We start from the raw sequence: 25754 nt of genomic DNA, 5'->3' as shown, positions 1-25754 counted from the left end.
GGATAGGGAAGGGAGGGAGGGAAAAGAGAAGCGCGGCCGCATAAGGAGGCAAACGAGAGAGAGAGAGAGAGAGAGAGAGACAAACAATTCACGGCTGCCAGCAGCCAAAGGATTCTTACGCGAACTGGGCAGAAATGAGATGCGGAGCTCTTATTTATACTCCCGTTGGAAGAGACTGGCGCGAATAGAGGTTTAGTTCTTACGGTTATTAGTTTCTGAAGAAAATGTGGTGTTACCTAAATCTAACGGAGGGATAGCGCTGAAACGTCACTTGATGCAACCAACATGTAATTATAACAAGATCGTTATAAGATCCGTCACTAAAAGTGGACTCTTACAAAGACGAAACGAAACTCCTAAGTAAATTATTATCAAGTAAAGTTCCTTTTTGTTATTCGAAATTTCAATCTTCAGGCTACCGCCAGAGAAAGGCGGTGGTGTGTGATTGGTTTGCCCTTTCAAAGTCCCGCAGTAGTATTTTAGGAAGTTAGATCGAGCATTCATTATAAATTTTATTCTTACAATAAAAGAAGCAATCGTTGTGATTTCATTCCATTTCTCCTTTTATAAAGTCAATGCTTTATAAACCAGACTGATCACGATCGAGATGAATTGAATCGACACTTGGGTCACATTTTTATAAGCAACTCCTCTCCAATACTTTTACAGGAATGTAAAGAGGCAACAAATAGGACAAATTTTGAGATTAGTGGTTGAAGGGTTTATATACAGACAATTAGAAATGACGTATGATAACCTATTTATTTAGAGCTGCTGGAATCTAGCACTAGTTGGGTGTAGAAAATTGGAGACTGTAGGTATAAATGCATTCAAAAAAAGCGGAATTTTGAAAGACTAGTTACCGGGTTCGTACAAATTTTTGAATGCAAAATGGAATACATTTCCAGAATTTTTCCAAAAGATGGATTTCTCTTTCCAGACTCACAGTTATCAAGTAAGCGATTCAAGGAAACCTATACCATGCAGGAACCAAACTTTTCAGACCATTCACTACAACTGTAAAAAGCGTACATCAGTGAAAAGTCTCTGGCATCCAGAGAAGGCCTCCCCCTATATTTTGTTACCCTGACAACCGCGGTTTTTGTCCTGCTCAATTAATTACTCATAAATCTTTATCTGCTCAGCAGAGTCTTGAATACGGTGAGCAGGAACACCACAGTGATTAGGTCGAAAACGGGTGATGGTTTATACACTCCAATTAATGCAGAGAAACTGAGCTCAATGAAAATTTACTAAAACCTTAGCTTAACTCCTCAATACATAAAATGTCAATAATATTAACATAGAGTCCATGAGGTGTGACAACAACAGTGTTCACAGACGAATTTTAGGCTCAAAGATTCGGAAGCTTGTCCACCGGTGTAACAAATTTAAAGTCGCTTGGAAAGAGTTCAGCTGCTCGGAGATATATGAGTCTGTAGGACTGACGAATCGTCACATCGGCTACACCAGCAATATCACCGATTTCTATCAAACAAAAACAAAGCAGACATGCATTCGGTTACAAACTGACCGGTGTAGCTAAGTAACAAAGTAACAAAGTAAAAGTACTCTTCTTCCGGAGAAGAGGCAAAAAAGAGATGCTCTTTCTCAGGAGTTATATTACTGTGTGAGCTATGTGGGTTTAGGGGAGCACTCCCACCCCATTATATTGGAACAAAACCGAGGTGCCGAGGAAATGATTTTTTTCGACAGCGCCGTTGTTCCCCCTCCCCCTCCCCCTAAGAGAGCGGTCCCCCTTCTCTCAAGGTCTGGGTCCTACACCGCAGCAATGGAGGATCATGGGACATCACGTAAAGTATGCCTCCCCAGGCCTTAAGTGAAAACGTTTTAGCTGGAACTAGAAAGAAACACCCTCCAGGCCTCCTTGTTTCGATCTGAGGTCAGGATAAGTCGAGGACCGGGGACTCCTACACTAGAGACCTTTAGATTCGCGGACGAGAACGACTACCAGGACGAGATGTGACGCGTATTCTTAAAAGAGAGACACACTGGAAAGCTTCATTGCACTTTTTTGTACACAGTTATCTGTATTGACGGGGGTTAAAGCCTCTTCGGATCGAAAAATCATAAAGTTCTAACATTTGATAACCTGTTTCCGTAACTACTTCTCGTTAAAACTCGTAGTAGAATATAAATGACGACCACTTTCATCTTTTCCCGCCAAAATGACGATGGTTCACAAGCGCGCACTAATTAGTATAGAAAAAAAATCGTTCTCAAAGTCGTTCTTGTCTTAGAATCCGAAGGTCTCTACTAGACATCCGCCACTAAACAGTATATGAGCTACAGGAAAGTTGACTTTGTTTCTGAGGCATAAAGCATCACAGAGTATTGCTATAATCTCCTGGTCGCGATGTTGGTCTATTAGAGAAATGCCCACCCATTCAAACATCTATAGACAGTGGGAGATAGCTAACCACATTTACAGTTTACGAAACACAGAGAAACATCCAGTGGCGTTTTGTTGCCTTAAGAAATAGTAGTATAATCTGGCATAACTTTATTATTCAACGTCTCAAAGCTTCGAGCTTAGTAATAAGTGCTTTGCTAATACGGCAGGCTAAACTGCAGTAAGAAAAAGCGCACAACAAAGTTGACCTCACGTCTAAAAGGCAAAAGCTCGAACTTCTAACATTCAGACCAGCTAATCAAACGTATTACATTCTCTGCGACCAAATGATTGTAAATTATACCATATCTTCTTTTCTTTAGAAAAACGTACACACAAAGTCTGTGGTAGAATTTACATTACCAATATTTAATATTAGTGTTTCAGAACGCAATGCAAAACCCAATTTAGGCAGTGTTCACATTCTACCGGATTACTTTTGCGCCGGCAGGAACACCCTGTCGGATAGGGCTTCTGCTCTGCTTCACACATAAGAACGGTGACCTGCGCAGCGCCGATCTCTTTTGAAAGTCGCATGATATCGTATAGGTGTTCATACTATACCAGCACAAAAAGCTATCCAGCGATATACAGTTAAACTTCTATTAAGCGGACCCCCAATTAAGCTAGTCTCGCTCGCTCTACTATCCCTGAGGAAAAATGGGGGACTACTCGTAGTCTACAATTAAGCGGACACCCTCTATTAATCGGACACTAAGCCGGGTCCCGAAATTAACGTCTCATATTTCCCTTTATAACGAACCCCTAATCAGCGGACACCTCTATTAAGCGGACACCGGACTGAATTGGCAATAGTAGTATTGGATTACGTCCTTGAAATACGGACTGAAGTCAGTTAAAGTTTTTTCAGTTACAAACAAATTAAATTTCGTAATGAAAGGTAATGAGCTTGAACTCTGGGTAGCTTCTTTAACAACATGCAACTTTATCACAGTACAGAGTAACCGTTGAAAGTTGATCGTTAACAAACATTGCGCAATTTTTACAACCTCTATTAAGCGGACACTTGGGAAGGTCCCGAAGGTGTCCGCTTAATAGAAGTTTCACTGTAGTGTGAACATACTAATGGGAGGGATTTGTAAACAAAAACAAATAATGGTATATCATATACCTTTCTGTGATCTTTTCTCATCTGACGCTTGGGATGCCATGTAAATGGCTGCAGCCGCAACTGAAATTGGACTCCGTCTGAAAGAAGAGGAAAAAGAGATCACGGTAAGTACCGCGCAACATTTTGCCAAGCATTTATTTGTTGGGCGAATATGGACAGAAATTTGGCTCCGGACCATCACTTGACCTGATTCTTTCTTTTGAACGGTTTCGTGGCTTGTTTTTGAAGGGCGAGAGAATTAGACTTACCCAGGAACTAAATCTAAATCAACCGCTTTACGGGCGATATGTGTAGCTGCCTTCTGTACTTCCGCTCGGAGGCCAAGATTGGAACAAAATCTTGACTGAAAGAGAGAAAGGAAACATCACAAGGTTCCACTTTTCATCACGTAAACATGACATCTTGTAGTCAGCCTATTCTTACTATTCATTTCTACGTTACAATTTCTCCCACTCTAGAACACAAACAAGATAACAAGAAACAAACTGAACTTGGGACGAAAACTGGAGTAAGTAGCACTATTAAAAGACCTCCTCAAGCATCTACTTCTTTTCCAGAATGCATGATGATATTAAACGCACAGTTTTGATGCATTTTTTTATATATTCTCCTCGATAAAAAGGTCGCATTAATACTGTCTGCCCTATTTTTAATCACCCACACCATGCTCACACCGTAAACTGGACGTTCTCAAAAGTTTCCCCATTTTAAAATTTCTTCTTTTGAAAGTCATGATCAGGGTTTTTTACAGTCTTTTATTACCAACAAAGATAGGAGAAGAAATTCTAGCGAAAATTCGAGAAAAAGTACTGGTAAGATGCCCTAAAATTTCAACCCTTCTTGGCTCTTAGTTTTATTGAGAGTTACTAAATAAAAAGTGAAACTTATCTCACTGACCATAAAATCTGTTGTTGTAATAAGGTGAACGCTTGTTTCCAGGGCCTTTAATATTAACTTGAAACAACGACCTATTTCTTTCTTGGAGATTTTGCTAATTGCACAAATTTCTGTGGACAAGAAGTTTCACACGTTAATTGCTATAAAGGGCGAAGGGAGGAAGTCTCGTTACTTTGGCCACATATAAAATAGCCTGTGCTAGGCTCTCAGATAGTATAGTGCGGACGTATTAAAACCAGCAAAGCAAAAATAAGACGCGTGCGACTTGGGAAAGGGGGCGGTGGCGGCGAGAAAAATGGGAGCCCTGTCTCTCCTCATCCCCCGCGCGTTTTTCGCATTTCTTTTTACTGAACGACTTTTCACCACTATCTCGGAGCCTGGAACAGGCTACATATATAAGAAAAAAAGATGGTGTACAGAGGTAATTAGATACTGAAAATAAAAATAGAAAGGAAAAGGATAAAGAAGAACAGGAACAAAATGAAAGGAGAAAATCGAGGACTGGTTTAAGATGAACCATAATAAATGAACAAGGATAGGTAAGATCACTTTAGGTGGAGATAAATTAATGCAGACCTGCATTGATTGGATCATGGCACCTATTAAATGATGGTGATATTTTTTGTCAACTCAATTAAAATACAGAGATGTAGCCATTATATGAAAATATTCTGCACTGTTTCACTTGGGTGATGGAGCCATCTGCAACACCCAAAAAACTTATAATAGCAATAAGTTCTTTCTTTATTTATTTATAAGGTTTTTTTAATGTTACAGATGGTTCTATTGCCAACTAACTTCTTTCGTTTAAGCATTTTCTAAAAAATACAAAACGTTCAAAAAGTTTGACTTACTTATGAAATGGCAAAGACGGGCTGAAAGTTACGTTGTTTTAAGAGACATTATGAAGATCATACCTTTAAACGTCCTAGGTACACCCTCCTGTCTACAGGCAATGTACAAACAAGCAGATGCAATGGCATCATTACTTCTTCCTTTTAAGCTCTTTTGTTCATGAACTTGTTTAAAAAGTTCATTTGCACGGTCCTGAGAAAGAAGAAGGCACCCACTGAATCACTACATAAAATATTAACTTGGTATCCTTATAGCATATTAACCCACTTCTAGGGAGCATGTTTCCTTTGGATTATACAGATCAGGAATTACCATCCAAGATCACTCAGGCCGTTGTGTACCAAAGGAACTGACAATTCCTTGTCCAAATGGGATGTAGCAGTTCCTTTGATGCATCATGGCCAATCTGAGTAATCTTCGGTCATAAAATTAATCCCGATCATCCCAGAGGAACTACATCTAACATGTATTAAACCAGCTCTGTTCTGCTGCATTCTTCTTATAACCAACACTTGTGGAATATAGGTTATGGCATTTTGTAACAACTTCAGCATTTTGTAAATTAACTATTGTATTCTATGATGTCAAGATTACTTACCTGAATTTTTCTGGGAAGATTTATCCTATCAGCCATAACACCAATTTCCCTGAAAGCATTCATGAGACTCCTGTCTGAGCCAGTTAACTGCAAAATAAATAAACTGGTTAACATAATATTAACCTTATAAAATGAAGAGACTTCAAAGGACAATCTAAAGGTTTTGGTGATGTAGTGGCAAAGTGCTTTGTTTTTTGTGACCAACAGTGATAATATTGATGGTACTGATGAATAATGTGCAGAAATTATAATGGTTGTGTTGTCCTATCTGAGATTGTATGTCCTAGATCCATGGTAAATGATAACTAACTGCAAATTAATGTACTTATGAAAGTTAAGTAGAGACTCAAGTTGTTATTAGTTAAACATACCCCTCCTCGATTGTGGTATTTTGAGTAGCCCTCTCCTGAACTGTTCCCCTGTGGTACTCTCTCAATCATTGTTGACAGGTCACCTCCACTCAGTAATGGGTTCTGAAGTAAAAGATTAACCACATATAAAAAACAACTCTCACAGCAAATATATTGGACAGTATAGCTTTAGAACCTAGAGCTAAAGTTAAGGTTATGTAGCTCTTAAATTTACAAGCTTTATTTTAATATAAATCATGTATACAAATTAGACAGGAAGCTTAACGGTAAAAAGAACGAGAACACTGGTATTCACAATGCATTGTGTGCTCAGTTTGAAAGAAGTGCTTTTTAAAGTGTACAATAGGATTCAAATGGATAACATGAAGTGGTTATTTTAAACTGTTACAAGCTGCAATGACAAGTAGGTATATTACTGGCTCTAATTTAATTTCAGGTTTAATTCTGATTTAAGTTGATTCTTGATCATTAATTGATTCATTGCCTCCTGTCCCTATCTAGGAGCTAACTATGGAAATTGAGAATTAACCTACTATTGGTGACAAATTTAGTTTAGACACTTTGCCCTATAAGGTCTCTCTAATGTTAGCTTCTCCTTCCCCACCCCCTCCATGCAATGTTGTGTTGCTGTTTAAGCTACCCGTAGAAAACAATGAATAGAGGAGAGAGGGGAGGGGTGTGGATTGTTTTGTTCACCAAAGTTACCCATTTGAGGTCTGAACAATTTTCTCACCAACTGTAAGTTAAACCAGAGTCGTTTAACCTAACAGCTATCCTTACCTGGGCAGCTCCTACACGGGATGGGTCACTGGTGGACTTCTCATTACTAAATGTACGCCATTCTGAACCTACATCTACAACTCTACAAAATGCACAGGGAAAACACAAACTTTAATGTGTGGCTCCAAAAATTATCCATACCTCCCCCATGGAAGGGATGTTTTGTTAGACCCCCCCACCTCTCTGGAAATTCAAGTCAAGCTTCATACATTTACTTAACTTTTTGGGCCTTTGAAAACCCCCCACCCCCCAGGAATTTCCAGTCCCTTCTGTGGGGGAAGTATGGATGTTTTCTGGATCTACACAATCCACAATTACATAGAAATATTCTCAAATCCACAAATTCAACTCTGTTTGTCTGGAACAGGTCCACAGTCTCAAAGACCTGTTGTCCATGGGGTATAGCTGTGGTCAGTATACATCTAAAAATATGCTGCTTAGACAGAAAACAGCTATAAAAACACTAGTTAGTCAGTAAGCAGCAAAAAAAGTTTAGTTATTTAGTTGGCATGGTTGTGAGTCCTGCAGATGGCAAAATCGTTTGTAGGGTGGTGTTTCCAAATCAAACACTCCCTTAAGACTCCCAAGTTCTCTCCCACTTTTCCAGTACTGTACTGCAAAATATTCTTGAACACTTCATCAAATAAGTCTGAAGAGAATTCTTTCTTACAAATTCTGCCTTACTGACACCCTGATTTGTCTTCCATGGTTAAACCTGGAAGGCAGCACAGCTACAGTTTCCAATAATTCATCCTCTTTCAGTGAATAAAATTCTTGAACAAAAGTACTCAATGACATCTGAATTTCTTTACTCAGTCGTTGTGCCGCTTATCATAACTATAACAAAATTCTCTAATCTAATTAGCTATTGGCAGCCCTGATTTCAGCATTAATAGGACAATGTAATAGGAAATTATGTCTCGTGTGTAAGTAATTGGACATTAGGAGCCATTGCACAGGCACTCTTAAATGGGTTCAAAGAAAGGAAAAGGAATTGGTAATAAAACTTCTTGTCTAATTGACAATCTGTAACTACACTTGCCAACTATACATGTGAAGCACAAAAAATAACCATTTATCACGGTTTTAACTTGACTTTTAATTCTTGGTAAAATCCAAGATGGCAGCCAAGATGGTGACCATTGTTGGTGATGTCATAGGCCTCCAGCAGTGCCACCACCCATAAAATATACCTCATCTTGTTGAGTAAATCAAAGGCTTTCCAATGAAGGTAAAATCATTTTGAAATACTGCAGCATATCTGCATCTGCGGGGAGGGGTTTCATCAACCCCCCCCCCCCCCCCCGCACCCTTGTACCAAGGTGAGGGAATGAATTTGCGTTTATGTCCGAAAGTTAATATTTTGTTATTTATATGCCTATGGCAGTGAAAAAAGGCCTTTATTCATTATGCAATAAACCCCATTGGCAGTTGACCCTCATTTATGGGAACTTCCCCCCCCTAGGGGGTCCCCCGCAGGTTTTGGTGGCTTGCATCATTATGAGGCCGTGGTACTACTCAGTTGTTGTTTGCTAGTTACTATCAAAATCCTGACCAAAGCCACAAATATTTTGTTTCATTCTTAATGAAATGCCTTCATTAACGCGAATATATTCTCTTGCGCTAAATATAGGGATTGCTTGGGATTGCTCATTAAAAGTTTATGACGTCAGCACATCCTGTAATTTTGCAGGTAAACTGAGTTTAGTATAATTTACAGGCCGGTTTCAGCTGATCCTGCCGGCAGAGTACTAATCGATAGTATCTTCAGCTAGCTACAATCCTCAGTCACGTACAACACAAGGAAAGGAACTCAAAACTTATTGTTCTTTAAAACTACCTTTCTGCGATCAGGAAATAGATAAAAACTATGCCACATTTATGTAAGCATTTTCGTAAGCTTAATGGTTCGAACGGATCTGAAATTGAATTCCTACACGATTTTTCTGTGACTGTTTTCAGAAAGCTTTGTCGGAGTAATTCAGATAATTTTAAAGAAGAATGAAAAATTCTTCTAGGGTTCTACCTATCTCCAACGACAAGACCACACTCAGAGCAGATCATATCTCCAGCGCGATAGTCTTCAATCAATGGCGCCTCGGGATGATGGACACATTTTATTGTTTGCGAGCTGCAATCGAAGTAAAAACAACGAATAAGTAAGTCAGGACATCTTGACAGAATGTTTTGTCATAAGGGATTCAAGAGGAGCATCGTTAACGTTACAAAAAATAAAGAAACGACTTACCCACTCGCCATCTTACTGCAGTTGTTACTCGTGTCAACTCTCGACTCCAACAAAAATGCTGGGCTACCGCCCTTTATAACTTTTACGGCTAAACCGGAAGTGACGTAACAGTCTGAAAAAAGATGTTTCGTCTGTAATCCCCCCAAAGCAAGGTTGTTGTTTACGCGTCGCTTGATTTTTGAATTCCTCCTTTCAGTTTTTTCTCCATTTTGTCATGGCTGGAAATCGCTTATCCAATGTAACAGCGGATCAAGTTAAAGGTAATTCGTACGATTGTTGTTGAGAAACTTGTTTAATTAGATTGGCTTAGTGCTAATACGCGATTTTCCGGTTACTCTTCCGGCGACATACGTATATAAATATCACTTACTTTGATCGACCTTCAGAGGAAAACAGGAATTGTTCAAACACATCAGGTGAAATCTTCGGATAAAAATGGACTGCACAAGCTCGAGAGGAACTTGTAAAAACACGTAAACTCTAGGAATTAGCGAACAGCCCCCTTGTTTTCATTTGGGAAACGCGGCGTCGTTTAATGAAGAAATACTTTTTCGATCATTAAAAGCTCTGTTATTTCAAATATTTACTATACTCAGTGTTTTTACGGCCAGTATTGTGTTAGATCTTTATGCAAATGAGTGAAAAATAGAGTGGAGGAAAAATGTTTGTCACAAGGGGTAGAGTAAGAGAAGCACTGGGCCGCACTGGGGTGAGGTTGGGTGCGTGATCCCGGAATCCGCGATTTGGCAAATATACAGTGCAGGATTGGGGAAAGGTTATCGGGACAAGGGATTTGCCAAATTTGCGCACGGATGCAGCATTGGGGAAGAAAATGGTTTAGCCTTGACAGAAGCTCGGGATGCAAGATTCCCCTGAAAAAGGAGCAGGAATGTGGGATCACGGGCTGTTATCAGCTGGTGCTGAGAAATTTCACAATAAAAAAAAATCTTTCTAACGCTGGCAAATACTTCAGTAAAAATTCTATGTACTTATTAATGCCCCCTTTGAAGGAAACATTTTTGAAAGCTCCCTCCCTCTCTTACATTTCCCACCCACAAATTTCAAACACCCAAACTATCAGGGGGCCACAATTTGTGCATGTCTATTAAATCTTCTCTATCTACTCCCCCATTTCCTATCACACCTCAAAGTTCTTGAACTACCCATTGGTGTCATGGGTGTGGCAATAAAATAGATGCAGTATGGTACAGTGTTCAAGATTAAAAAGTACAAGTTTTAGGCGATTGATTTGGATACTGCAAGGGTAAGCAAATATGAGCTGCAGTAGCAGGTATACTTATTAATTTTGTCAAAAGCAGTTTTATGTAAGTCAAGGATAGGGTATAAAAAATAGCAAGTTCTACTCTAGAATAGAGCGTTGTCTGAGCATACATTGGAAGCCTGATATAATGAACCACTATAAAATTATATCAAACTCTTGGTATGACAGATGATTTTCTTTACCCAAGTAATAGCAAAATATGTGAAAAAGAACCTTGTTACAAAAAATAAATGTTGCCAGTCTCTTGACCGTTCATTATATCAAGGTTACACTGTACCACTAAGCTTCACATGAAGGCAAGGACAATCTCTTTGTGGATTTCAATACGAGCTGTATGTCCTGCATAAAATCAACAAGTCTTGTGTAAAGGTTTATCTAATAATATTATTAGATTAGTCCTATGTATTCTTATAATGTATCATGATTAAATCTTAGCTGCCATGAGAGATGTGTTGCTGGCATTTGAAAGGCCAGAGCATCAGACAAGAATGCTGGAAATAGAACAGGAGGCAGGGAGTGACTTGGTAAAGCTTCTTCAAGATCGGCTTCCATTTGCCGCTGACATCCAGCAAGAAGTTATTAAAAGCCATGGCTTTTCAGATGATGGAGCAGGTATTCCTACCCAAGTGATATATCAATCGAACTAAATTAAAAGTAAGATGCATGGACTATACATATTTGACAAAGTTGGTGTCACTTCTTATAATATCATAAATATTCTTGAAGACTATTATGCTAGTTTTTGTGAATATTTGGCAAAGAACATTTCACTGAAATTATATCAGTCTTGAAATTATTAAGATGTAAAAAATCTTCTGGGAGGTAAAGATTATGCAAAGGAAGGTCCTGATACTGTAGCTATCAAATCTACAAACTCAGATAATTCCCTAAAATACTGATGGCATGAAGCTGTTAACTTTAAACTACCCACAATACCTTTCAGGGATGTTGCGTGCAGTTTTACTCTTTTTTTTGACGACCTTTAATTCTCGAAATGGCTCTTGATTTTAATCAATGGTGGTAATGAGAACAGTAAGTTATTCCAACCATTTATTTTGAACTGCTTATTTTTTTTTTATAGGTTCTCTTACTTTCACTCATGCCATCAAATTGTTTGAGAAAGATGATGAAGAAATAGCTAGAATGGCAGAAGATCTAAAGTCACGATTCATTCCTCTCTTACCTCGTCCACCACTGTTTGTTCCTAGAGATGTCACATGATCTTTCTTACCTGACCTGATTTTTCTACATTTTTTAATGTATAATTGTCACGTAGAGTTGATGAGTGAATACTTTTACAAAGTGAACTACATAATTAATGTAACGTGTATTTGTAAGTGTATTTCTTTGTACATATCATATTTTAGATTAGAAATCTTGATGTTGTAAATAGTTTTGAAAATTTCAGCTGCACTTATGCATCTATCTTACTTTACTGTTGAATACTAGTACTCAATAAAAAAAACTTCAAAAACTAAATATAAGAACAGCATGATAGTGGCAAAACGGGGAAAATCATATGTACAAGCCTGAATCTTTTCTGGCTTTCTTTTTGCACCAGCAAAAGTTGGGTCAAACGGCAGTAATATGATCTTCTTTACATTTAATGAATGGTGTGCATGGGTGAGGAGGCATAAGGCATGAGAGTATCAAAACATATGAGAAAATGATAGTCTCCGCTCCCAGGCCACATTGATGTTCTTAGGGCTTATTGTCACTCATTCCTTTCCCACGAAAACTTGTTGGGGAAGGACTGGATGACGAGCCAAAAGAACATCTGCGTGGGAGGGTAGAGGCAATGAGTGTTATGCAGACTATTGAGAATGGAATGAACCAACCAGATGCTCGTGTTACCATGACCTCCACAGGACACGATTACCACTCTCTGTTTCTTTGACCACAGAAACAGAGACCAAATGGTTTCCCCTCAATCAAAAAGAACATTTTTAATAGGGATGAGGGGTAGGAGACACTTGTGGTCCAGTTTATTTATCTGTTGCATGGTGACCTGTGGAATGTGACAGGTAAAAAAACCCATTGCCCTTAGTAACAAGGGTGTCTGACTGTGATAATTAATTGTTAAAAGGTCACAAGTTAGATACCAGTAAATTGAGATTCCAAATTTTTTCATTGCCCCACACTTTTTTTTTAAATTGTTAAAGCAAGTTATAATTAACACAGAATAACACATTATTATCTGGGCTGGAAATAGCCTTTCAAAGAACAGTCAGGCAGCAATGCATTTCCTATTGTTGCCACAAGAAGGTCAAATTACAGAGTTCTTTGGGCTACTGTGTATCTCCTAAATAAAATCTAGAGTTTGCCCTTCTATATATTGAGCTAAACTCTTAAAACAATGAACCAATAATCTACTGTTATATTATACAATAAAAGTACGGAATATAAAATTAAAAACTGAGGATGAAGCTGTGCAGTTACAGTGTTTACTGCAGTGAATTTTTCTTGTGGTGTCATATTTTCATCAAATCTTATTTTAATATTCAAAAATTTCTTCATAAATAGCAAATTCACATACTCTTACCCTATAGAAGAACTTGATATTGTACTGAAAAAATGACACTAAATAAATACCTTATTTTATGGCATACTGCCATTCAGTACATAAACCTGCAACAAATAATTAAGGCTATTGAAACATGTTTTTTTAAAGTTTCCTGCCTTCTTAGATGATTCATTTAGTGAAAAAGTTGCTTTGTCACAAGTTATTCTTTCTATTTACTTCTTAACGATTACTTTTAGGTAATGATAAGAACATCTTGCACATTTAGTTAGGTAGCTATTCACACATTTATTTTCATTAACCCATTCGCCCCTGAACCGCCCGTAACCGCCCGTGCGGATCCAGGTCCTTTCTACCCTTTGTGACGTCATCAGTTTGAACGGTCAAGGACAACTTTCTTCGCTAACTTGTGCAGAGTGAAGAGATCTTTCAAACCATACCAGAATGAGCACAATTCAGTCAAGGACACCGGAGAAAGAAGCAAAAAACCACATGACAAGGACCTGAAAATCTCCATGAAAATCTTGTTCCATTACCCACCTACCTTTCCTTTCACCTAATCCTAAGATCCTAAAAGCTTTCCTAAAAACTCTTCCCACCAAAATGAAGCCTACTAAATGCCCAGCAAGAGAAAAAAAAAATGAGGCAAGAAAAGCGAAAAAAGAAGGGAGGAGAGAAAGCGAAAAGTAAAAGTCAAGACTGCTGTGTCACTTTTAAACCCAAAAACTATGTCGAAATCTTGCTTTCTGAGCATGCCCGAACTTTGCAAGCTGATATTTTGCATCTGGATCAGAAGGCTGCTAAGTGTACGACCTGTAAACCGGTTTGTGGTAAGTTTTAGCTCTTTATAGCACGACAGTGACCAGAAAACCACTCGACTAGCTTCAAAACGCGTTTTTCGGCAAAATCTCCAGGAGCGAATGGGTTAAAACAAAATTAGTGACTTAAATTTTCTTGGATCTGCTCTTATGAATATATATATATATAATAAACTGTAGCCATATTTCCAGATTTAACTATCTAGTGTAGTATTATAAATTTTGCAAAAATTAAAGTCATTAATCACTGATTAATATTATTGATATTATTGGCTAACAATGATTCAGAAAATTATAATTCCGACCAGTGTTTATTACCTGTATGTGACGCTAAGTAAAAAACATCAAAATGAAAATAATTTTTATTGAATAATAATATTCATATCGTACAGTTAATATATTATTTAAATTCCTTCTGTGTAGCTATCTTCTTGATTCTGATGTAACTGCTGGCAATTCCTCCTCATGAATGTAACTTCTTATCATTGCCAGGCACTGTTCATACGTACAAAAAATAAGGGCTACAGACAAACCAGCCTGAAAAAATAAAGCAACTGACAATTATTAATGCTAGAGTATTCGGTATCCATAAATAAGATTAACTTGGTCATGTTTCGAATTAAAACATACAGCTGCTTGCACAACACTAGTGAAGCTGTAAACTATGCCTTGTTTGCAATCTGCTTTTGTCATGGGTGAATCATTTTATTGTTTTCTCTATCACAAGACTGAAACCTCGCCTTAATTCTGGATAAACAGTTATGGATACCTGATACTCAATTCTTGCAGGAAACTAGAAAAACCACAACCCGGGGAACCTTCATTAGATTTTTAACTATGTCACTCTGTATCTCAACCGAGGTGGTGTGAGTCCTGGAAAGGCCTGAAAGTCATAGAGTTTTGTGTTTAACTACATAACTAGATAAGATTCATGGCCAGGACGACAGAATGGTATCACTGCATTTCTCATTTTCTACTTACTCTTCAAGCCCGGCCCTTCCCTACTTATAGCGCTCTCATAATAAATAAGTGGGTGTGTCTCTCTGGAACCCCTTACTATGTTAGCCTTCACCAGACCTTGTAAAGCTGAATTTTGCAGCCCTATTTAAGACCAGGTACCAAAAAGTGCTACCCTAAAATAGACTTAAACTATTCATTTCTTCATACCACTCATACATGTAAAATAAACAGACATAGGTCATACATGGTATGAAGAAACACCCCATTCTAAGACAAAAACGCTGAACCACAACAAAAACTACTGGACTTTCCAGTAATTGTGTTATCCAATAAAGTCCTTATTATTATTATTATTACTATTATTATTATTATTATTATTATTATTATTATTATTATTATTATTATTATTATTGTTATTATCAGGTCAACTTCACGTGCCTTTTTGCCTTTTTCTTAACTCATTCTGCTATGGTTTGAAAGTTTTCTTCCTGGACTTAGAAGACAAAGTTGTCCTTAACTGGATCTTCAAGAGCAGTTCATTCAGGGCAGCAAATTCTCATCCTTTGCCCCTACCTGGTTTTCAAGCTTATGATTACATCAGCCAAGGCATTGTCCCAACAAAATTCAGGGGATTAAGAATGATACCTTAAGTGTGCTGGGAGCAAGTCCTTTAAAGAAGCCAGTGGCTCCCTCTTCCTTTGCAATAACCTTGAAGCAGTCAATCATACCACTGTAAGACTGAACTCTTCCAAAACTCTTTCTAGCTTGATGAAAGCCTTGCACCTTTAAAAAATGGGGAGCACCAATAATTGATCATCACTACATTTTTAATGTATGGCACTGTAGCTATGACAGTCAGGAAAAGAATTATCAAATGAATGGTTCACATGCATCACTATGGGTTTATTCTGTCTCTTAACCTGATCTGATCCCTGATTACCTTGTAGTGAAAGTGATGAAACTCATTTCTGAAGCTGTTCACCGAAAAATGATAATGAAACAAGAATTTGGAGGATCAGTGGGTATATACAGTGTGTCTATCCCCATAATTAGTACAGGGTTTGTAGCCTTCAAGGACTCCATTCCACAACATGAGCAATTTATCCTGAACGTCTTTCTGTGTTTGCTCCTTTTCTTTTGGGTTGGATAAAGTTAGCCGCACAGAAATTCAAGGACTTTCCACCACCGACTGCAATTTTCAAGGACTTTCAAGGCCTTGAATTTTAACTTCAAAATTCAAGGACTTTCAAGGACTTTCAAGGTGCAAGTGAACCCAGTCACCCTGATGAAGAAAATTTGTGTAAGAGTCTAGGCCTAAAAAATTATTTGTTGGAGATATTTCCTTTAGCTTTTGCTTAAACAGTCATAATTTATTGTAAGGAGAAATTGGATACTAATAAGATATTAATAAAAAGATTATTTAAGCACGGTTTCCAAAATTATCCGGCTTCTGGCAAAAATCACCACCAACTTTGAGTTTTGGACTTACTACTCTGCTGGGGCATTCCTCTGAGTTTTTATTATTAACACGTGACAAAAGTAGCAGCAATTAACCTTCTTCAGTAATATAAAAGCTGACCATTCATTCTTTTTGACAATTAATTAGGCTTACACATAGTTTTTTAAAAAACTAAAACACAGTAGAACCTCCCATAAGTGACCACACAAAATGCAGCGATTAAGTGGTGCTTACAAGAATCAAACTGAAAGGTGTTTTTTCTAAGAAAGGGTCCATGACACATTCCCTTATTGGAAGAGAATAAGTTACACGCAATTTGTAAGTTACTTGTAAGTGTAGTTCCATGTTGTCACTCAGTTTTTCATATTCTCCGAGTGGTGTAGTATAAAAACTAAGCGAACAAAGGGATCGCACCATGCATCAAGTGGTCGCTTACAAGCGCAGTTTGGGAGCATTAGCTCTCCGGGGCGCTCTGGCAGCGGGGCGGGAAAAGGAAAGAGAGCTTGCAACTATATCTCTGGAATTTGAATTCCACCTTCAATTCCCCTGTGGCTGCCCATCGACTGAGCTGTCAAATTTCCACCAATCAGCGTAACGCGGAAATGAGTGCGAATGTAAACAAACATGGAAAAACATGTGCCAAGGGTAATGACGTCATTACTAATGTCATCTTGGCCAATCAGCACTTCGCATCGACTTTTTTGATGCAGATATTCAAATTCCAGAGACATAGTTGCAAGCTCTCCTTCCTTTTCCAGCCCCGCCACCAGATCAAGTGCCACTCAGTTGGTCACTCAGTTGGTGGACAAACGACTGAGCCCAGGTCCATGTACTATCCCCATAGACCACCCATATCAATTACCCTAAAATAAAGTATGCTGCTGAAGTTAAAGTGCCCATCACCAAAAATTTTATATTTTCTTATCTGAAACTATACCTTATTTAAATAACTTCTGCAAAAAAATTTTGCCATTTCAACAAAACGCGATTTTTTAACCAATTTTTGAAGTGCACATTTTTGCGGTACACCCGCGCCGCTGATCACGCAAACTAGCAGGCTCATATATTACGTCATGTGACCTAAATTAAGGAACTCACATTACCTTTCCTTCACCAGCTGTACACAAAAAAGATCAATTACAAGTAAGGATTCAATCAGAAATGTCTTCGCAAGAAGAAAGTTTTTCTGAAATAGAAAAACCTACCAGAACTTTTAATGTTTTCCTGTCGTTAAAGTCACGTGTTCCTTAAAGTACGTCATACCCCGAAAGAAGACTAAGACGAATTGTGTGCCAAAATTGAGGCAAATTTGAATGTTTTTAAAAAATTCTAAAAAAAATCGTCTTTGGTTCAAATTGCAAAATTTTTTTGCAGAAGTTATTTTAATAAGGTGTAGTTTCAGATAAGAAAAACAAAAAAAAATTTAGGTGATAGGCACTTTAAGTGATTAGGGTAAGGCGTGAATCAGGTCCCATTCAGGGTCATTATACTGGGAAAACTGACCTGAAACTTGATTCATCTATTTTCCCATCCCTAATCAGTCAACATCAGAGGCATAGTCCATTTTAGGGTAATCCATATGGGTAGTCCATTGGGATAGTGAATGGACTGGGGGGGTCAGTGTTTTGTCCATCACAGGTCGCTCATGGAGGTTCAACTGTGCAGATGACCTACATCGATCATGGCAGTTATAAGCTAACACACCTGCAGTCTCTTTTTGACCATGTCAAGAGGATAAATAACTGCTTTACCACATATTCCTGATAATCCACCACAAACAAGGCTCTCCTTGACACCAGCTGCTTCACCAGGACCTCTCTGTAAATAATTGTGCTGACATCAGACATAATGAACTTATAAAAACTTTATGACAAGTGTCAAACAAAGCCCTTGGGGAACTTGCCTTTTTAGCAACAATCATTTATTAGTTTTTAACCATTAAACTCTCTGAGTGGAAGAAAGAACAAACCATGCAAGCATTCGAGAAATTCTCACAAAAGACTGTATCCTTATACATGTCTAAGGCATCAAAACCCTCTGTTGCTAGTTTAAGAATTTTACACGAATTTCCTCGAGAAGAATAATTATTAATTTTGAGCACAGAACATTTGTGTTGGGAGAAAAATTAGCCAATTAGGTGTGAGAAAACTAAATGCAAACTGCATACAGCAGTGGTTATTAGTACAATGTATTTAGTTTCGTGGTTTCCATCACTTCCATGTCTTTAACTTTATTCTGATTGGCCGGTAAACAAATCAACATTCCTGAAAATTTTCAGGTGTGGTCACTGTTTTTTAAGTTTAGCAAGTTTCTTAATTTTTATTATCCTGTTAACATTTTTTTTACATGGCTGCATAAGCTATATTAGCTTTTAAACCCACTGTGTTGAGTTTAATTTGAGGTTTTGATGTGTCTGATTATTACATATTTATAAATAAGTAAAAACATGTAAGTCAAGTAACAAATGCTGCAATGTCCGAGCTGAAAAGCTCAAGTGACTGCGACATGAGAAAATTACTAGGGTTTAATTTCTGACTATGACTGTATTCATCAATGTACCTTGGAACTAAAAATGACCTCCCACAGAGTCTTGAAAAAGGTATAAAATCCAAACTGTAGACCAGCATGTGGAAAAATTTGAACTAGAGTTGGCACCAGCCCTACAGGATAAAAAAAGAAAGGAGGAATCATCAAATACAAAGTGTCTCAAAAGTGTTTGATATTACTGTCTAAAGTAGGTACATCCTTCAAGTGCCACCTACATTTCCTTTCATCTAATCCCATGATCCTAAAAGCTTTCCCCATAATCGTTTCTTACCAAAATGAAGCCTACTAAATGTCCAGCAAAAAAAAAAAAAAACAAGGCAGGAAAAGAAAAAGAAGAGGGGAGGAGAGAAAGTGAAAAAAAAAATGAAGACTGCTGTGTCACTTTTAAACCTAAAAACTAACTCGAAATTTTGCTTTCTGCACATACCTGAACATAGAAAACTAATATTTTGCATCTCGATCAGAAGACCACAAAGGTACAACCTGTAAACTGCCTTGTGGTAAGTTCTATTTCTTTATAGCCAGACAGTGACCAAAACACCTTTTTTGGCAAAATTCCCAAAGGCAAATCTGTTAATTTGAGATTTTGGGGGGTTTCTCTGCAACTTTGAGCAATTTTTGGGGGTTTCAATTTAATAGGCACACTAGCGAGCACAACTGAAGAAATTAACGGTAATTAAAACTAGACAAATTAATTTATAACCAATCAAAGGGAAAACAAACTGATTAAGGCCTTATTACCTCTGTAAAATGATCTGGGTCCCTCATTACAATACATTTTGGAAGCAGCTTCATAAAGATTCTTGTACATCTAGTATGAAATACATTTTTTTTAATTCACATATTTACGAAAGAATAATAAAAGGTTTTCAAAAGATTTGCATAGCAAAAGGATGTACCGGTATTCCAAAGACCTAAGAAGATGTGTAGCAATGCAGATCTAATTTTTGAGTCTATAAACAAAGTCATAATTCCTGACCATATGTGACCTATTACAGCTGCTTTAACAATGCCGTCTTTCATTATCCATACAAACTCTACACTATTTATAAGTTCCTGAAATAGCAGCAGAAAGTTTCAGGAGATAGGATTTGTCTAAGTATTCTTTTGATTTAAAGTAAGTATCTCTATTAAAAATGGTCTCAACAAAGGAAAATCCACTTAGTATACAGAACATAATGGTTTTTTTTTTAAAAATATATATATTAGCGTACTTCTTCCTCAGCTACGTAACAACTAAACATTTAAATTAAATTTTCCCCAACGATGTAATCTAAAAGTATATAGCGGATGGTTTTGAATATCCTTATCATTAAATCCCCTGAAGAGTGAGCGATCACGAAACAGGCTTGTCGGGATGAAAGTGTAGTTTTTTTCCTATTTCCTATATTTATATATTAGCAGTATTGATATGTAAAGGACAATACAACAAACAAATAATTATGAGTATAATTAATGTATTTTACTGTATCCGTATTAACCTTGATTAGAGTGATTAGTGAAATAAGCTCTCATAAGAATGCACTCATACTCTATGCTGCTGGTGGCAGCTTACGTGGATTATTCCTGTAACACACCAGCCTCAGATGCAGACACTTTTCCTGCTTCCCAAGGGTGTGAGTTAATCTGTGCAAACTTTGACTACTGACTTGTCGCCAGTCATCTCTTATCACTAATTTTTGTAGGTGGTCATAGAATGGTCGTGGCCATGGGAGACTATAACAGCATCTTGGCAAAGCGGACAATGGGAAGGATAGAGGGAACAGGAAGAGACGTCATCTCCCCTTTTTCCTCCTTCCCATCCCCCCCCCCCCCCCCGCACATCTTCCACCTGCATCCCTCGTAAATATTTAATTAGGAGACAAGAGACGACTAGGGACGATCGAGTCAGCTTTGACTGTACATTTACCTTAGGCTCACCCTGAGCAACAAGCCTTGTTCGAATAACATCTACAGGTTGTGCAACTGTACTTGCAAGACATCCAGCAATTCCACCACAGACAAAGTGAGTTACTGTGTTTAAAAGAACAAACATGGAGATCCTTCAATATTAATGATCACAAGAAATTACAGATGCAAAACAAAATGATATTACTTTAACATATCATATGATTATAGGCATTTGTTTTACTGCCTCAATTTCACTGTTTCATCAAAAAGTTTTAGAAAGACTTGAAAAAATAGGAAGTGTCATGTGCATTCATTGGGGGCTAGTTATTTATTACCTGTGGGGGGGACGGGGGGGGGGGGTAGTTATTTTGAGAAAGCTTAGAAGATTTCCAAAACAACCTCCAATTTATCCTAGCTACTCTTGATAAAATTGCATACTTGGAAAGCAATGCCCCTGCCCCTGGAAACAGTGTTCTTGTGTCTTCAAAAGAAAGTCTGATCTCTGAGCATTTGTAGGAAGCAACTTTGAACTTTGAGAAAGGTTAACTTTACACAAAGCCATTGATTTGGAAAGAGTTTTGTTGCATAAGAGAGTGCGCATTGAGGAAAAAATGTTCTCAAGTAGTTTTGTCAGGGATTGTAGCTTTTTAAAAGTCACCCTCAATACATTTCAACTATTGTGAAAGTGACCCATATCTGATTGCTGTGCGAATTACAAATATTCTAGCTACATATTGTGTACTCTGCAGAATAGGCATTATTTTTTTCGTGTTTTCCAAGGCAAGAGCTTGCCTTCTCTTACCTGAAAAACATTACAAGAAATAAAAACACCTGTTCTGCAGGCTACAAATTGAGCAGAAGTTCAGCACATACTTTATCTAAGTCACCTTAATAAGATCGGAGATTACCATTTATGGCTATTACATTCAATTTCAATTCACGCTGGTTACTACTTTGTACTACTTTGTGATTGAAATACTGCTCTAATGAGACCTTAAAAAGCTTGGGTTTTTCCAGGATTGTCATTAAGAGCCGGGGGCTGGGGATTTTCCCCGGCTACTAAGAGAGTGGCCCCCGGCTACTTTTATTGGAAAATAGAAGAAAAATAGGACCAAAAGAAATCCCTAGCCATTTGATTCCCCGCCTACTTGTTGTATTTACCCGGCAACTTGAAATCTTAGTGGCAACCCTGTTTTTCTTAATAAAAATAAAATTAAAGCTTTTGTCAATCAATGGCATCACTGTACTGTGACAATATTATTAAAATGACCTCCCATGTAACACTCCCTTATCTGAAAATGACCCCCCAGAAAAATGGCCGGCCCTCTATCAGAGATAGACCAGCGCCTTACAGTTATGAGTAATAACCTGGCTTCCACTTTGGAGAGGTACAGGTGGGGTATGCTCTCCACATAACTTCTGTGACAGCTTCAAATACCATGAACTGAATCAAAGGCAAGACACAATCTTTTATTATAATTTAGAAGTCATACCAGTCAAGTGTCAAGCCAGCTAAGCGAACGTCCAATTGTTAAAATACAACACATGCAGCTATCATCAAGTACATTGAATGATCACGACATTACAAGACCTTTTGTGATTCTATTTTGTGAGTAACAAACACAATCAAACAAATAAACAACACAACAGAACCTATATGATTGGGAGTTCTCATAGTAATATACATATAACATTCTTTGCATGACACTACAACCAGGGTTCTTCAGATAATTTGGAGTAGAAGGAAAAACGGTAAGCAGCATCTGATTAGATTGAATGGCACATCTTTCATGTGGCACAGATGTGAGTAGGGGTAGGTATGAGGGGGAGGGGGCACTGCCACCCTTTCACTGGGCGAGTCAGGGGCTTCCCATAGGAAAATCTAAATTTAGGGGTTAATGAAAATTGCATTTTGGGGCATTTTGAGTGATGAGAGAGAGAGAAATGTTTGCCATGAGGATGATAGCTTTATTTAGCTGCATTTCCAAAGAGTGGAAAGATGAGATACACTAGGAATGAGGTTTGAGGTCTGGTTTGAGATAAACAAGATATCTTTGCTGATCATTCTCTTAATTCTCACAGCCTTATATTAAAAATGTATGATTAAGCAGGGATCGAAAAAATTTTGAATTAAAGGTTGTTATTTGGGTAAGCAGAACTTATATTTTGCTTACCCAGGGCCGATTCGTGCTCGTCTGGTCTTAGTTAATGATTTTGTTGTAAGATGACTTGCTTACCCATTAGGCAAGTCCACTTTAACCCTTTAAGCCCCAGTATCCACATACAAATTCTCCAAACTGATCTATATACATTTCCTTAAAGAATAAGTAGAGATAATTTGATAATAGATCAAGGCATTTTCTCTTGTGTGATCATTTTATTAATTCTTATAACTTATCTCTTGACAGTGTATGGATATTGTTTGGAGAAATTTGATCTTGGTCACTATTGGCACTTAAAGGGTTAAAAGGTACTTGCCCAGCAAGAAAATCCCATTATTTTGAATGTCATTATGCAGTTGGGATGCTTGTGCAAGAAAGGCCACATTGATAATAACATTAACACTTACTTGCACAGATCCATATATCACTGACAGAGCTTGAGCTGGTACATGACCTTTCCTGATTAAACAAACAATGTGCAGGGTTGTCATTAAGAGCCGGGGGCCGGGGATTTTCCCCGGCCCCCGGCTACTTTTATTGGAAAATAGGAGAAAAATAGAACCAAAAGAAATCCTTAGCCGTTTGATTCCCCGCCTACTTGTTGTGTTTACCCGGCAACTTGAAATCTTAGTGACAACCCTGAAAGTGCATTATTTTTTATGCAAACTAGTAAGTTAGCTGCCTAAAGCTCCAGCATAAAATAGGAAAGTTTCTTACAAAATAGATAATTTTATGTGTTGTATAAAAATATGCTCAAGTTGAACCAATTAACTTCAAACTTTTGTATATGCTGCTTTATATAACTTACCAAAGAGAAGCAAATCCTTCTTCCTTATAGACTAATCTTAATGCCTGCCATATTCCTGAGTATTTACCTCTTGAAATACCCTGCAAGAGACAGAGAAAAAAATCATGTTCTCTGGAAGATAATTTAAGAACAATTAAAAATACAATTTTTAAATTTACCAGTACTGCTATAAGCATTTTGTATATTAAATTGAGTTTTCAAAATCTAAACTAAAGCATCAATAATTTCACCAATTAGAGGTGCAAACAGTCTAATAAAATTAACTAGAACTCAAATAAAGCCAGTGAACAAGAGTGTAAAATTAATGTAGCTGTCATAAAGAGAAGAACTAGATTCATGTGAGTTTTTTTTCTTTCTTTTAGGGTGACATTAAAAAGAGGTGTGAGAATTTCTTGTCTACAAATTACAAAGCATAGGCAAGGTAATGCATGCCAGAGTGGTTTTGACATCAATAGAATAAATCCATAATTTATAATGAACATCATTCATGTCACATAAAAGAGTGTTGCGGTCAAAGCTGAATTTAATGCAACCAACAAATACCAAATGTATAATACTAATTTTACAATGATAGATAGACAAATAAAGAATTAAATGTGTAGAATGATTTATGGCCATTTTGCTGGCAAGCTATTTCTCCAACTTCAAGTTCCCCTATATTTTTGGTCTTTTCACCAATGTGATGTGCAGGCCAGACAACCTGTGAGCCACAGAATCATGCCTTGATTTTTGAAATGCTTACTAAGTACTTAAGTTCTGGTATACATGAGCAGGGGATCTCGGCAAGCTCTACTGAGCTTTTCAGAGGAGATTCCTGCTTCACTAAACCATTAAATTATTATCATACAATTGGTGCTTAATATTACAATATAAACTCTATTATGAAATGATGTAACTCATCAATTTTTGGTATTTTTACTGTACTTTTTTACTGTACTGTTTTACTTTTTACTGTCAACAGGGCTGTCATTAAGAGGCAGGGGCCGGGGATTTCCCCCAGCTACTATGAATGTGGCCCCTGGCTACTTTCACAGGAAAACAGAAGAAAAATAGAACCAAAAGAAATCCCTAGCTGTTTGATTCCCTGCCTACTTGTTGTATTTACCCAGCAACTTGAAATCTTAGTGACTACCCTAACTGTATACATTTCTTAATCATCAAATATTTAAAGCGGCCATAAGATTTCTGATTTCTTAAGTTTTCAGGTAGATTTTTCCATCATGCATAGCGCAATACATATCTTATGTACACTATTGTTCCCGGACTTTTGATTTAAATCTGGCTCTCATTTCATCTCTTGATTTGGCTTTGAAAAAGTATGCATAAGTAATATATGGGGATTGTATTCACCATTTTCACATTAATAATACAACTTTTTCCCCAAAAGATTTTGAAAAGCATTGTTCTTTCTTTCTCAGGGGACGACTGTAATACCCAGGAGAAAACTGAAACAATGGTTGTACAATTTTTTATTATTATTTTATTTGCTTCTTTTGTTTTGTTTCGCTTTTTTTAAGGGGGGAGGGGGTATATTGGGCAAAGTCCTTCAAAAATCAGCAATCCATTGAATCTTAATTGACAACCAGTTAGGTCAGTTATAGGTGAGCTCTGTGTTAAATACCTTTGTTGTAGGTTCAATCTGTAACTGAAATCGTATTTTAAGAACATCGAGAGGCTGTACCACCACACGCGTTATTACACCAGATGAAGCTCCGCAAAAACCACATTGCAAAGAAGACAATTGCTCCTTATTTTTTGGATCAAAACCCACCATCTTTTCACTGAAGACATTTTTCACTCCCATTCACTTCCCAGGGGTAAAAAGTATATCTATGAACCGTACAATTTGATAGAATAACTATGTCATAGTGGCCAACTGTGGTGGCTCGCGCTGCTTCCGCCATCTTTAAGGCGAATTAAGAGAGGGAGAACTAAGTACTAGTGGTATTCCCGCGGGATCTTAAACTAGCCACGTGACTATTCTTTGTTCACCTGATTGGTGTAACGGCGGTA

General features: G+C 37.6%; 3 protein-coding genes across 4 annotated transcripts; 1 reads left to right on the top strand and 2 right to left on the bottom strand.

Annotated features, from left to right (window-relative positions):
- Positions 1 to 1231: 1231 nt before the first annotated feature.
- On the bottom strand, positions 1232 to 9408 carry LOC140939078 (transcription initiation factor IIB-like). The gene is made up of 10 exons (XM_073388635.1): positions 9295 to 9408; positions 9073 to 9177; positions 7047 to 7128; positions 6267 to 6368; positions 5896 to 5982; positions 5360 to 5489; positions 4443 to 4552; positions 3794 to 3888; positions 3546 to 3622; positions 1232 to 1488 (listed from the first exon to the last, which is right to left on the bottom strand). The coding sequence occupies exons 1-10, from the start codon at positions 9303 to 9305 to the stop codon at positions 1355 to 1357; spliced, it is 933 nt and encodes a 310-aa protein (XP_073244736.1). The 5' UTR covers positions 9306 to 9408; the 3' UTR covers positions 1232 to 1354.
- Positions 9082 to 12718, top strand: LOC140939079 (protein C10-like). Of its 2 annotated transcripts, none has more exons than XM_073388637.1 (3): positions 9082 to 9205; positions 11012 to 11188; positions 11658 to 12718. In XM_073388637.1, the coding sequence occupies exons 2-3, from the start codon at positions 11017 to 11019 to the stop codon at positions 11795 to 11797; spliced, it is 312 nt and encodes a 103-aa protein (XP_073244738.1). In that variant the 5' UTR covers positions 9082 to 9205; positions 11012 to 11016; the 3' UTR covers positions 11798 to 12718. The 2 variants fall into 2 exon arrangements, with proteins under 2 accessions (XP_073244738.1, XP_073244737.1); XM_073388636.1 differs by lacking the exon at positions 9082 to 9205 and adding an exon at positions 9380 to 9554.
- A 1575-nt stretch (positions 12719 to 14293) lies between these two features.
- On the bottom strand, positions 14294 to 25641 carry LOC140939077 (mitochondrial thiamine pyrophosphate carrier-like). The gene is made up of 10 exons (XM_073388634.1): positions 25363 to 25641; positions 23742 to 23821; positions 23341 to 23392; positions 22140 to 22215; positions 20791 to 20894; positions 19623 to 19692; positions 18894 to 18994; positions 18039 to 18152; positions 15521 to 15658; positions 14294 to 14452 (listed from the first exon to the last, which is right to left on the bottom strand). Exons 1-10 carry the CDS (start codon positions 25543 to 25545, stop codon positions 14339 to 14341), a joined length of 1032 nt encoding a protein of 343 aa, XP_073244735.1. The 5' UTR covers positions 25546 to 25641; the 3' UTR covers positions 14294 to 14338.
- Positions 25642 to 25754: the final 113 nt, after the last annotated feature.

The sequence above is a fragment of the Porites lutea genome, chromosome 5 (assembly GCF_958299795.1).
Source record: "Porites lutea chromosome 5, jaPorLute2.1, whole genome shotgun sequence".
NCBI lineage: Eukaryota > Metazoa > Cnidaria > Anthozoa > Scleractinia > Poritidae > Porites > Porites lutea.
This window is presented reverse-complemented; position numbering and strand designations above follow the sequence as displayed.